The following is a 14,630-nucleotide window of genomic DNA, read 5'->3' as shown; positions in this document are numbered from 1 at the left end:
GGATGCATTTTTCTGCTTTAGTACTAACATACATGGGGGTAAGGAGCACACTTTTATATGTCCAGGTCCCTTGTGTATTTTTAGAATTTGCTTAGCTGGTGTTGATGTCTTTTCAGCTGATTCAGTCAGATTCTTAATTAGCAGGCCAGACACCTATATTATACTTTGTGTGGGAAGAAATGTCTGTATCCTTATTTATGAATAACATTTAATATGGAATGCTTTTATATCAACATAGGACATGGGTGTCCTCTCTAATAAACTAAAAAATAAAATATTATGAAAAAAAATCAACATGATATGTGAATAGCAGGTACAGAAAGCAACTAGTATTGTAAGACAGGGAGTTCGCAGTTAAATGTATATGAAGCACAATTGTGAAGTACCAGACAATTTGATTAAGACCATTCTATGCAATTATAACCCCTCGTATTTTCAATTGTAAGGAGAACCAGTGAAAAAAATTGTTTTTTTATATGTGCCGTTATAAGTCATATTAGACTGAAATATCTCAAATGTTTGTTTGTTGAGTGATGAACTCTGTAAGACAGAAATGTCCTAAATCTCGGGACTCCTAAACTCTAGCACTTTATTTGTTCTTTTAGAGATGGATGAGTGTTCCAGCCCGGACAATGGCGGTTGTGAGCAACGCTGTCTGAACACTTTGGGAAGTTATAAATGTGTCTGTGAACCTGGATTTGAGCTGACGGCAGACAAAAAGAGATGTGAAGGTTTGTGTTTTTATTTCACAATCTATGTAATTAAACATTTTTATACAATGTAGTATGAATTTTGAATTACCTGTTTGCCTTTCAGCAAGCCCTGACACGCATATTTTTCAATAGCACCCCCATTATGATTGTATATTTAAGAAGAGGCTACCAGACCTCTGTCCCATTTGCCTATGTAAGAAGAGATTACCACATCACGGTAAGAGGGGCTATGTATTGACAGGTGCAAGAATTTCCTTTGTTGCCATCCATGTGGATTAGTTACTTATGGATGAAGTGATCCTTAGAAGAGGCTTTTCATCTTCTACCTTACTTGGAAAGAGCAAACGTGGTTTGTCAGAATTGTGTGGGCGTGGGATTCCAGAGCCTTGGTGCATAGTGAAAGAAGGTCTGTCCTCTGGACCTTGTCTACTTGCATTTCTTTGTTTCAAGTCTGTTGATTTCCTGAATATTTATGTTAAATTTTCAACCTAAAATCTTGATCTTGTCTTTTAAGTATGTCATTGGGTTAGAGGTGGTAATATTAAATATATGAGGTACCCATATCTTGACGGTGATCCAGGATTACTAGGGGACCTAATGTAGTTCCTACAGCATTAATGATCTGACCGTATTTTTCTCTTGCTAAATCTTGCTGAGGTATAGAGGACACTATTTAGGGGCCCGAAGTGGATGCCTTGGAATGCTGGCGAACATGACATTGCCACCATCTATGTGTGAAAGGACAAGGTCCTGGCTGCAGTTCTGAAGTCGTACTTTTGGAGTTATGCTATGACTTTAAATATCAGAGTTCATGTCAGTTTATCTCGGTAATGTGGACCTTTAAGCTGAGACTGTTGTTGAGTAGTATGGTACTGCCTGTGAGTTGATGAGACCCCATTAAGGTTCTTTGCAGTGAGTTTTTCATGTGCGCTAAAACGTTTCTTATCATTAGTGGTCAAAGCAAGTCTTGCATTGAAGACCTTCAATTTCGAGTAGGTTTTCAACCCTTTTAAGGATATTTGCATATATGTTAATGATTAGCGAACATCTGTGAAAATATAAAAGTAAGCAAGTAAAAAAACAAGAGAAATATCTTCAGGGCTTCAAAAGGTCAGATAATTGTCCATCTTTTCTTTTTCAGAGGCAGATTGTTCTAGCATTTAGGAGGCAGATATTAGAAGAAACTCCCCACAGCTCTTTTCCACTTTTAATTCTAAATTCGAATTTGGAGTTAATTTTAACTTGAAAGCAGCCAGCAAGACAGGCCTGCCTTTCCCGTTACACTGGAAACAACATCAGTGCACCTATGGGTGCACTAACTATACTGGGGTCCCTAAACCTATAGCCCTACCATGTAGTAGGAACTTATAGGTAGTTTGTAAGAGCCAACTACAATTAGGCCTAATTTGCTTAAGCCATTTTAACCTCTTCGCTGCCAGGCCTTTTCCCCCTCCTGTGCCGAGCCTTTTTTTGGCTATTTGGAGCAGTTCGCGCTTAGGCCCTCATAACTTTTTGTTCACATAAGCTATCCACGCCAGATTTGCGTCCTTTTTTTCCAACATCCTAGGGATTCTAGAGGTACCCAGACTTTGTGGGTTCCCCAGAAGGAGGCCAAGAAATTAGCCAAAATACAGTGAAAATTTCGTTTTTTTCAAAAGGAAAGGGAAAAAGGGGTTGCAGAAGAATACTTGTGTTTTTTTTCCCTGAAAAGGGCATCAACAAAGGGTTTGCGGTGCTAAAATCACCAGCTTCCCAGCTTTCAGGAACAGGCAGACTTATAGGATATATAGGGCTTGTAGGTTCATCAAGAACTCTAGGTACCCAGAGCCAATAAATGACCTGCACCCTGCAGTGGGTTTTCATTCTATGCCGGGTATACAGCAATTCATTTGCTGAAATATAAAGAGTAAAAAATAGCTATCAAGAAAACCTTTGTATTTCCAAAATGGGCACAAGAAAAGGTGTTGAGAAGCAGTGGTTATTTGCACATCTCTGAATTCCGGGGTGCCCATACTAGCATGTGAATTACAGGGCATTTCTCAAATAGACGTCTTTTTTACACACTGTCTTACCTTTGGAAGGGAAAAATGTAGAGAAAGACAAGGGGCAATAACACTTGTTTTGCGATTCGATGTTCCCCCAAGTCTCCCGATAAAAATGATACCTCACTTGTGTGGGTGGGCCTAGCGCCCGCGACAGGATATGCCCCAAAACACAACGTGGACACATCACAGAAAACAGAGCTGTTTTTTTGCAAAGTGCCTACCTGTAGATTTTGGCCTCTAGCTCAGCGGGCACCTAGGGAAACCTACCAAACCTGTGCATTTTTTTAAACTAGAGACCTAGGGGAATCCACGATGGAGCGACTTGTGGGGCTCTGACCAGGTTCTGTTACCCGGAATCCTTTGCAAACCTCAAATTTTGGCTAAAAAAACACATTTTCCTCACATTTCGGTGACAGAAAGTTCTGGAATCTGGGGGAAGCCACAAATATCCTTCCCCCCAGCGCTCCCCCAAGTCTCACAATACAAATGGTACCTCACTTGTGTGGGTAGGCCTAGCGCCTGCGACAGGATATGCCCCAAAACACAACGTGGACCCATCACAGAAAACAGAGCTGTTTTTAGCAAAGTGCCTACCTGTAGATTTTGGCCTCTAGCTCAGCCGGCACCTAGGGAAACCTACCAAACCTGTGCATTTCTGAAAACTAGAGACCTAGGGGAATCCAAGATGGGGTGACTTGTGGGGCTCTGACCAGGTTCTGTTACCCAGAATCCTTTGCAAACCTCAAATTTTGGCTAAAAAAACACATTTTCCTCACATTTCGGTGACAGAAAGTTTTGGAATCTGGGGGAAGCCACAAATTTCCTTCCACCCAGCGCTCCCCCAAGTCTCCCGATAAAAATGGTACCTCACTTGTGTGGGTAGGCCTAGCGCCCGCGACAGGATATGCCCCAAAACACAACGTGGACACATCACAGAAAACAGAGCTGTTTTTAGCAAAGTGCCTACCTGTAGATTTTGGCCTCTAGCTCAGCCGACACCTAGGGAAACCTACCAAACCTGTGCATTTTTGAAAACTAGAGACCTAGGGGAATCCAAGATGGGGTGACTTGTGGGGCTCTGACCAGGTTCTGTTACCCAGAATCCTTTGCAAACCTCAAATTTTGGCTAAAGAAACACATTTTCCTCACATTTCGGTGACAGAAAGTTCTGGAATCTGAGAGGAGCCACAAATATCCTTCCACCCAGCGCTCCCTCCAAGTCTCCCGATAAAAATGGTACCTCACTTGTGTGGGTAGCCTTAGCGCCCACGACAGGATATGTCCCAAAACACAACGTGGACACATCACAGAAAACAGAGCTGTTTTTAGCAAAGTGCCTACTTGTAGATTTTGGCCTCTAGCTCAGCCGGCACCTAGGGACATCTACCAAACCTGTGCATTTCTGAAAACTAGAGACCTAGGGGAATCTAAGATGGGGTGACTTGTGTGGCTCGGACCAGGTTCTGTTACCCAGAATCCTTTGCAAACCTCAAAGTTTAGCTAGAAAAACACATGTTCCTCACATTTCTGTGGCAGAAAGTTCTGGAATCTGAGAGGAGCCACAAATTTCCTTCCACCCAGCGTTCCCCCAAGTCTCCCGATAAAAATGATACCTCACTTGTGTGGGTAGGCCTAGCGCCCGCGACAGGAATCGCCCCAAAGCGCAACGTGGACACATCCAAATTTTTGAAAGAAAACAGAGGTGTTTTTTGCAAAGTGCCTACCTGTAGATTTTGGCCTCTAGCTCAGCCGGCACCTAAGGAAACCTACCAAACCTGTGCATTTCTGAAAACTAGAGACGTGGGGGAATCCAAGATGGGGTGACTTGTGTGGCTCGGACCAGGTTCTGTTACCCAGAATCCTTTGCAAACCTCAAAATTTGGCTAAAAAAACACATGTTCCTCACATTTTTGTGGCAGAAAGTTCTGGAATCTGAGAGGAGCCACAAATTTCCTTCCACCCAGCGTTCCCCCAAGTCTCCCGATAAAAATGATACCTCACTTGTGTGGGTAGGCCTAGCGCCCGCGACAGGAAACGCCCCAAAGCGCAACGTGGGCACATCCAATTTTTTGTAAGAAAACAGAGGTGTTTTTTGCAAAGTGCCTACCTGTCGTTTTGGCCTCTAGCTCAGCCGGCACCTAGGGAAACCTACCAAACCTGTGCATTTCTGAAAACTAGAGACCTAGGGGAATCTAAGATGGGGTGACTTGTGTGGCTCGGACCAGGTTCTGTTACCCAGAATCCTTTGCAAACCTCAAAATGTGGCTAGAAAAACACATGTTCCTCACATTTCTGTGGCAGAAAGTTCTGGAATCTGAGAGGAGCCACAAATTTCCTTCCACCCAGCGTTCCCCCAAGTCTCCCGATAAAAATGATACCTCACTTGTGTGGGTAGGCCTAGCGCCCGTGACAGGAATCGCCCCAAAGCGCAACGTGGACACATCCAAATTTTTGAAAGAAAACAGAGGTGTTTTTTGCAAGTGCCTACCTGTAGATTTTGGCCTCTAGCTCAGCCGGCACCTAGGGAAACCTACCAAACCTGTGCATTCCTGAAAACTAGAGACCTAGGGGAATCCAAGATGGGGTGACTTGTGGGGCTCGGACTAGGTTCTGTTACCCAGAATCCTTTGCAAACCTCAAAGTTTGGCTAAAAAAACACATGTTCCTCACATTTCTGTGGCAGAAAGTTCTGGAATCTGAGAGGAGCCACAAATTTCCTTCCACCCAGCGTTCCCCCAAGTCTCCCGATAAAAATGATACCTCACTTGTGTGGGTAGGCCTGGCGGCCGCAACAGCATATGCCCCAAAACACAACGTGGACACATCACATTTTTTCATTGAAAACAGTGCCTACCTGTGGATTTTGGCCTCTAGCTCAGCCGGCACCTAGGGAAACCTACCAAACCTGTGCATTTTTGAAAACTAGAGACCTAGGGGAATCCAAGATGGGGTGACTTGTGGGGCTCTGACCAGGTTCTGTTACCCAGAATCCTTTGCAAACCTCAAATTTTGGCTAAAGAAACACATTTTCCTCACATTTCGGTGACAGAAAGTTCTGGAATCTGAGAGGAGCCACAAATATCCTTCCACCCAGCGCTCCCTCCAAGTCTCCCGATAAAAATGGTACCTCACTTGTGTGGGTAGCCTTAGCGCCCACGACAGGATATGTCCCAAAACACAACGTGGACACATCACAGAAAACAGAGCTGTTTTTAGCAAAGTGCCTACCTGTAGATTTTGGCCTCTAGCTCAGCCGGCACCTAGGGACATCTACCAAACCTGTGCATTTCTGAAAACTAGAGACCTAGGGGAATCTAAGATGGGGTGACTTGTGTGGCTCGGACCAGGTTCTGTTACCCAGAATCCTTTGCAAACCTCAAAGTTTAGCTAGAAAAACACATGTTCCTCACATTTCTGTGGCAGAAAGTTCTGGAATCTGAGAGGAGCCACAAATTTCCTTCCACCCAGCGTTCCCCCAAGTCTCCCGATAAAAATGATACCTCACTTGTGTGGGTAGGCCTAGCGCCCGCGACAGGAATCGCCCCAAAGCGCAACGTGGACACATCCAAATTTTTGAAAGAAAACAGAGGTGTTTTTTGCAAAGTGCCTACCTGTAGATTTTGGCCTGTAGCTCAGCCGGCACCTAAGGAAACCTACCAAACCTGTGCATTTCTGAAAACTAGAGACCTAGGGGAATCCAAGATGGGGTGACTTGTGTGGCTCGGACCAGGTTCTGTTACCCAGAATCCTTTGCAAACCTCAAATTTTGGCAAAAACAAAACGCATTTTCCACACATTTCGGTGACAGAAAGTTCTGGAATCTGAGAGGAGCCACAAATTTCCTTCCACCCAGCGTTCCCCCAAGTCTCCCGATAAAAATGATACCTCACTTGTGTGGGTAGGCCTAGCGCCCGCGACAGGAAACGCCCCAAAGCGCAACGTGGGCACATCCAATTTTTTGTAAGAAAACAGAGGTGTTTTTTGCAAAGTGCCTACCTGTCGTTTTGGCCTCTAGCTCAGCCGGCACCTAGGGAAACCTACCAAACCTGTGCATTTCTGAAAACTAGAGACCTAGGGGAATCTAAGATGGGGTGACTTGTGTGGCTCGGACCAGGTTCTGTTACCCAGAATCCTTTGCAAACCTCAAAATGTGGCTAGAAAAACACATGTTCCTCACATTTCTGTGGCAGAAAGTTCTGGAATCTGAGAGGAGCCACAAATTTCCTTCCACCCAGCGTTCCCCCAAGTCTCCCGATAAAAATGATACCTCACTTGTGTGGGTAGGCCTAGCGCCCGCGACAGGAATCGCCCCAAAGCGCAACGTGGACACATCCAAATTTTTTAAAGAAAACAGAGGTGTTTTTTGCAAGTGCCTACCTGTAGATTTTGGCCTCTAGCTCAGCCGGCACCTAGGGAAACCTACCAAACCTGTGCATTCCTGAAAACTAGAGACCTAGGGGAATCCAAGATGGGGTGACTTGTGGGGCTCGGACTAGGTTCTGTTACCCAGAATCCTTTGCAAACCTCAAAGTTTGGCTAAAAAAACACATGTTCCTCACATTTCTGTGGCAGAAAGTTCTGGAATCTGAGAGGAGCCACAAATTTCCTTCCACCCAGCGTTCCCCCAAGTCTCCCGATAAAAATGATACCTCACTTGTGTGGGTAGGCCTAGCGGCCGCGACAGCATATGCCCCAAAACACAACGTGGACACATCACATTTTTTCATTGAAAACAGTGCCTACCTGTGGATTTTGGCCTCTAGCTCAGCCGGCACCTAGGGAAACCTACCAAACCTGTGCATTCCTGAAAACTAGAGACCTAGGGGAATCCAAGATGGGGTGACTTGTGTGGCTCGGACCAGGTTCTGTTACCCAGAATCCTTTGCAAACCTCAAATTTTGGCAAAAACAAAACGCATTTTCCACACATTTCGGTGACAGAAAGTTCTGGAATCTGAGAGGAGCCACAAATTTCCTTCCACCCAGCGTTCCCCCAAGTCTCCCGATAAAAATGATACCTCACTTGTGTGGGTGGGCCAGGTGCCTGCAACAGAATAAGGCCCAAAACTTGTAGAGATAGAGGGGATAGCACAGCGAGTTTATAAGGACATATTCTTTTATACATCTTTAGACTGACTCTGCTTTGGGGACCCACATAAGTGAGGTGTAATTTTACTTGGGAGACTGAGGGGAACACTGTGGAGTAGGAATTTTGTGCTGGAGTGGTGATCCTACGAAGAAAAGTCAGGAAAATATGCTTTTTTAAACAAATTTTGAGGTTTACAGAGGAGTCTGGGTAAGAAAATGTTGGGGGATCCACGCAAGCCACACCTCCCTGGACTCCTTGGGGTGTCTAGTTTTAAAAAATGTCGGGGTTTGGTAGGTTTCCCTAGATGAAGGCCGCACACAGGACCAAAAACATAGGTGCCTTCTCCCCCCCAAACACAGGTAGTTTTGTAATATATCGTTTTGATGTGTCCACATACGTCCGTGATGTGCCAAACACTAAAATTTTGAAAAGAAACGCACTTAGGTTATGTGAAAAAGACCCCTCACCCACCAACCAAGTTGGTGGCATGCTTCATCATCGGGGTCCCACCTGAGGCACCTAGCGTGTCACAGGTGTGCTGCGACGCCTGATTACAGCGGAGCAGGTTTTGTCATTTTTACCACCATACTGGTTGGATTTGGCACGAGGGTGAGTGATGGTTCAGTGGATCAAATTTTACTAACAAGTGCTTTCACAAAAATGAAATGCACTGTTAATAACTGAAAGGCAAAAAACTGAACCAATGACTCACAGCTCGTGAGCTGTAAAGCCGCGACAAGGCACCAACCGCTTTACAGTCCATTCACACAACTTTCATACATGACACACACAAGACCATTCACACCGCCAGCCACGGGCCCAGCACATTACAACACTCACATCGACAGACAGCGCCACTCAAGGGCCCATCACTTACATACGCCCACATGCCTGATACAACAATCACACCAGCTGATGGGAGTGTGTGGACTGGTGTTTGGCTGGCAGTGTGTTGCAGTAGCCAACAGCAAGTCAATATGTACACTCTCAGCCAAGCCCCACTCCACACACAATGGCGTCATTTTTTTTTTTTTTTTTAAACAGAGGAACCCCTAACTAAGTAGAAAGAATTACAAAACTACAAACACAAAAGCTCTAACTAAGTACATGACAGAAATGCTAACCATGAAACTGAACACATGAAAATACAAAACAGACATGAGTTTACACTCATGGTTGTTCCCAGAAATTCTTCTGGGTGTGATAATTCTTAAAACAACCACCCACACACAGACCAGGCTTTGAAGGACAATCTGGGCAGTACATTCGAGTCTCCCTCCGGATACCTCTTTGAAAACACACTCTACATTTCTTAGCTGGAAAGTCTTTTTTGGGTGTGGGAGGAATGTGCTCAGCAAAGTGGCGATCTTTCAATCTAGCCACATCCTCCACCACTGCTTCTCTAGGAACTCTGGCCTGTTCCACCACAATAAGGGTCTCTATCACTGACTCCTGAAATTTCACAAATGTCATCTTTGACTCTGGAGACCTATCCCTAAACACAATAAAAGCATTGAAGGTTGCTAAGTGGAAGAGGTGAAGTGCTAACTTCTTATACCAAACGTAAGACTTACGAATAGCAGTATAAGGTTCCAACCTCTGGTCAACTCTATCTACACCTCCCATGTGCTTATTATAATCTAAAATGCACACAGATTTGCGCACTTCAGCAACCTGGCCCCAAACAGTCACGGGGGAAGTACTCTCATCATGGATGGTACTTAGCATGTAGACATCCCTCTTGTCTGAAAATTTCAAAGCTAGCAGCTCCTCATTCCGCAAGGCACAGCACTGTCCCCTCTCAAGTTTTTTACAGACAAGCTCCCTTGGGTAGCCTTTCCGGTTAGAACGGATTGTGCCACAAGCAACTGTGTCCACTCTAAACAATTCCTTGAACAACTGCACACCAGTGTAGAAGTTATCTACATACAAATGGTGACCTTTGTTGAACAGTCGTCTACCAAGATCCCACACAATTTTCTCAGTAACTCCAAAAGTGGGAGGACAACCAGGGGGGTCAATATTGGAATCCCTACCAGTGTACACACAGAAACTATACACATATCCTGTCCTACTTTCAGACAGCATATACAATTTAATTCCATATCGTGCCCTTTTGCTAGGAATGTACTGCCTAAAAACCAAACGACCCTTGAAGAGGACCAAAGACTCGTCCACACTTATCTCTTTGCCTGGAACATAGACCTCCGAAAACCGATCTACAAAATGATCAAGGACAGGCCTAATCTTAAAAAGAATGTCAGAATCTGGGTGATCTCGTGGGAAGGCTAATGCATTGTCAACAAAATGCAGCATCCTAAGAAGAAGCAAATACCGATTACGACTCATGGTCGCAGGAAATATAGCTGTTGCCATCAAGGGACTAGTAGACCAATAAGAAGCCAGTGACGGCTTCCTTATCAACCCCATCAAAAAAGTCAAACCCAAAAACTTTTTTTATCTCCTCCAAATTTGTGGGAATCCACTGGGCAGCTCTAGAGTGTGGCCTAAGTCTAGCAGCGTTGTCCCTCAAATGCTGCTCCGCATACAAATTAGTCTGCTCAACAATCTCTTCCAAAAACATATCATCCATGAATAACTCAAAGAAATTGATAGGCAAAAGGTTCTCTGTATTGGCGTTACACCCTGGGAGACCAGTAAAGGCAGGCAACTCTGGCTGCTCCATGTTTGGGGCAACCCAGACATCAGGTCTTATAACGGGAAACCTTTCAGCCCCAGGTTGCTGCACTATTGGCACATCAGTGTCCTCCTCTAAAACAGGCCCTTCATCTGCACTGAGTGTGGCTTCATCATCAGAAGATTCCCCTCCAACAGAAACATCACTGCCAGAATCTCTGACTTCCTCCTCTGCCTCAGATGCAGAGTCCGTCTCATAATCATGATCAGACTGTGACTCAAAAAGCATACCAACCACCTGCTGATTGGTCATCCTGCGGCTAGCCATGATCTCTCCTGCTAAAATTAACTGGACAAATTCACCACCAACAACCAGCACTGTGTAAGACAAGTAACAAAGTGTAGCTTTGTTAGTAAGAGTTATAAACTCAAAAACTATACCGCTCACTTGCCTGAAAAAGCTTGATTCACCAGCAACTACTCTGCACAGACACAGCAATCACCAATGATATCCCACTAAAAAGAAAGAAGGAAAGGCAAATTAGAAATAAGACAAAACAAATATCATTGTGCACAAACCTAAGGACAATTTCACACACAATCCTGCATTTAGTACACCCCCTACAAACATGTCATTCATGCATGGCAACAATACTCCTTTGGAGTAAATTGTTTTTACTTACCTAAAACATGCAACTGTGCAAACTGCAGGTCAACCACCGCCAAAACCGCAAGGAGCCACAGCAAATAAAGCAAAAGCTTTGAACTAGAACAAAAAGGAGGAAAACATTTTTTATCACAAATGCAAATACTTCATCAGTTGACAAACACCCCACCATCAAACATTTAGAAATTGGTGCCTAAGTGGATTCTGCCATAGGGGCAGATGGGCCTACTAAAAAAATAGGCCTTTCTGCCCCAAGGAGGCCAGAAAATACCTTTAGTAGTGTGTCCCCATGGAGAGCGACCCTTGCCAAAGGGGACAGCCCTCAAACAAAAAAACCAAAAAAACACACACAACACTATCCCTGGTGCCTAAGTGGCTTCTGCCCCTCAGCCTAAAAATAATAGGATGATCTGTCTCCAAGGGGTGCAGAAATGGCCTGGGTATATGTGCCCCCAAAGTGGGGGGCAGCCTTTGCCCAAGGCCCACCCCCATCCACTAACACACACACACACACACACTATCCATGGTGTCTAAGTGGCTTCTGCCCCCCTTGGGGGCAGGTGGGCCTAAAAAAATATGCCCATCTGCCCCCAGGTGGGGCAGAAATGGCCAACAGATCAATGCCCCCCTTGGGGGAGCGCCCCGTGACCAAGGGGACGCCCCCCCACAAAAATAAAAAAAATAAAAAAATCCATGGCGTTCTAGTGGTTTCTGCCCCCCTTGGGGGCAGATCAGCCTAAAAATAATAGGCTGATCTGTCTCCAAGGGGTGCAGGAAGGGCCTCTGTACATGTTCCCCCAAAGTGGGGGGCGACCCTTGCCCATGCCCCCCCCATCCACTAACACACACACACTATCCCTGGTGTCTAAGTGGCTTCTGCACCCCTTGGGGGCAGGTGGGCCTAAATAAATAGGCCCATCTGCCCCCAGGGGGGGCAGAAATGGCCAACAGGTCAATGCCCCCCTTGGGGGGACGCCCTGTGACCAAGGGGACGGCCCCCCCCACAAAAATAAACAAATTTAAAAAATCCCTGGCGTTCTAGTGGTTTCTGCACAGCCTAAAAATAATAGGCTGATCTGTCTCCAAGGGGTGCAGAAATGGCCTCAGTACATGTGCCCCCAAAGTGGGGGGCGACCCTTGCCCTTGCCCCCCCCCCCTTCCACTAACACACACACTATCCCTGGTGTCTAAGTGGCTTCTGCCCCCCTTGGGGGCAGGTGGGCCTAAAAAAAATAGGCCCATCTGCCCCCAGGGGGGGGGCAGAAATGGCCAACAGGTCAATGCCCAAAAATAAACACATAAAAAAAATTCCTGGCGTTCTAGTGGTTTCTGCCCCCCTTGGGGCAGATCAGCCTAAAAATAATAGGCTGATCTGCCCCCAAGGGGGTCAGAAATGGCCCTAAAAGACATGCCCCCCAAAGGGGAGCAACCCTTGCCCAAGGGACCGCCCCCCCCATCCACTACACACACAATCCCTGGTGCCTAAGTGGCTTCTGCCCCCCTTGGGGGCAGATGGACCTAGAAAAAAATAGGCCGATCTGCCCCCAAGAGGGGCAGAAAAGGCCAACAGTTCTATGCCTCCTTGGGGGGGGCGCCCCGTGACCAAGGGGACGCCCCCCCTCCCCACAAAAATAAACAAATACAAAAAATCCCTGGCGTTCTAGTGGTTTCTGCCTCCCTTGGGGGCAGATCAGCCTAAAAATAATAGGCTGATCTGTCTCCAAGGGGTGCAGAAATGACCTCGGTACATGTGCCCCCAAAGTGGTGGGCGACCCTTGCCCATGCCCCCCCCCATCCACTAACTAACACACACACACACAATCCCTGGTGCCTAATTGGCTTCTGCCCCCCTTGGGGGCAGATGGACCTAAATAAAATAAGCCGATCTGCCCCCAAGGGGGGCAGAAAAGGCCAACAGTTCTATGCCCCCTTGGGGGGGGGCGCCCCTTGCCCAAGGGGGCACCCCCCACATAAATACACAAATAAATAAACATCCCTGGTGATCTAGTGTTTTCTGCCCCCCTTGGGGGCAGATCTGCCTAAAAAGTAGGCCAATCTGCCCCCAAGTGGGGCAGAAATGGCCGTAAATAATTGCCCCCTAAAGGGGAGCGACCCTTGCCCAAGGGGCCGCTCCCCGCAAGTCCAAACGACAAAAGCAATACAAAAAAAAAAAATCCCTGGTGTCTAGAGGGCATTCCTGCTGCCCGATCGCAATGCGATCGGGCAGCAGGAATGCTCAAAGAGACACCGAGGGAAAGGAAAAGCCTTTCCTTTCCCCCGGTGCCTCTTTGACCCAAACCCCCCACCCACCGGGAAGAGGAACTCACCTCTTCTCCTCTCGCCGCACAGGAAGCAAATGGCTTCCTGTGCGGCAAGAACCCCATAATGAAGTCAGCGTGCGATCGCGCGCTGACATCATTATGGGGGGGGTCGGGGTGGAAGGGGAAGGGCTTCCCCGTCCATCCCTGACTTTGGGGGGGTGGGGGGAAGCACACAGAGGGCTTGTTTAAATGTGATCCTACTATAATGTCCCTGTAACCTTTGTTTTTTTTAATGAATTTTATATATATATATATATATATATATATACATATACATTCACACACATGTTCATATATAATAGGTAATGTAGTGTGGTGCGTGAGATGACCAGGCTGTGTATAAAGGTGTGCGACTTATAGGAATTTGAAGGTGATGTGTACATTATAAATGTAATAAATGCATATATATAAAACCTACTGGTGGTCACCACTAGGTAGTTATAATTAGGACCTAGTTTCTATAGAAAAATTATTTTTTGTTTCACTAATAACTTTGCAGCTGTTTAATGAATCGTCACAACATTTTCCAAGAAAACACGACGCTCACTTCAGCTGCTGTCTGGAACGTTTCGGGGTGTTTCGTCAATCGGAGGTCTAGAAAAAGGGGTGGTCCCAAAACACATCTTCATTAATTTTCCCATAGGGATTTAGAACAGTAATAGCGCAGAAACCACTGGAGCAAATTACACCAAATTTGGCAGAAAGGTAGCTGTTGGTCAAGAAAGAGCCCTTTTTGTTATTTGGTATAAATCCATTGAGTAGTTTTTGAGAAATTAAAGAAAATGAAATTTGTATATCTAGGGATGCAAAGGATTTGGGACCCCTCCCAATCTCGTGCTGAGATTTGATTGGCTGCAAGCACTTCAACAAGGAAGTGTTGGCAGCCTTGTTGGGACTCCGCTTCAGTTTTAGATACCTTAGGGAGTTACATTTACATGAAAGAACTATAACTGCTGAATTTCTGTGCTTTTGTGCGAGTTAATTCAAACCCTAACTATAACGTCCTTATAATCTGTTTTTTTTCAGTAAATATATATATACACACTCACATGCACATTCACACACTGAAGAGATGAACATATAATGCACAGTCAAGAGCAGTGCAAGCTTCCCTAACAAACAAAAATAGAGGTGTAGGGTACACGCAGTAGTGGAGACT

General features: G+C 45.7%; 1 protein-coding gene across 1 annotated transcript in view; it reads left to right on the top strand.

Annotated features, from left to right (window-relative positions):
* The window catches only part of TLL2 (tolloid like 2), a 1,863,287-nt gene that overhangs the window by 1,497,657 nt on the left and 351,000 nt on the right, over window positions 1-14,630 (top strand). Inside the window, exon 14 of the mRNA XM_069240439.1 lies at window positions 606-731. Coding sequence (XP_069096540.1) covers window positions 606-731 — 126 coding nt within the window. The remainder of the gene's footprint in view (window positions 1-605; window positions 732-14,630) is intronic.

The sequence above is a fragment of the Pleurodeles waltl genome, chromosome 6 (genome assembly GCF_031143425.1).
Source record: "Pleurodeles waltl isolate 20211129_DDA chromosome 6, aPleWal1.hap1.20221129, whole genome shotgun sequence".
NCBI lineage: Eukaryota > Metazoa > Chordata > Amphibia > Caudata > Salamandridae > Pleurodeles > Pleurodeles waltl.
Note: the sequence above shows the minus strand (reverse complement) of the source record. Positions and strands in the feature narration are given on the sequence as shown.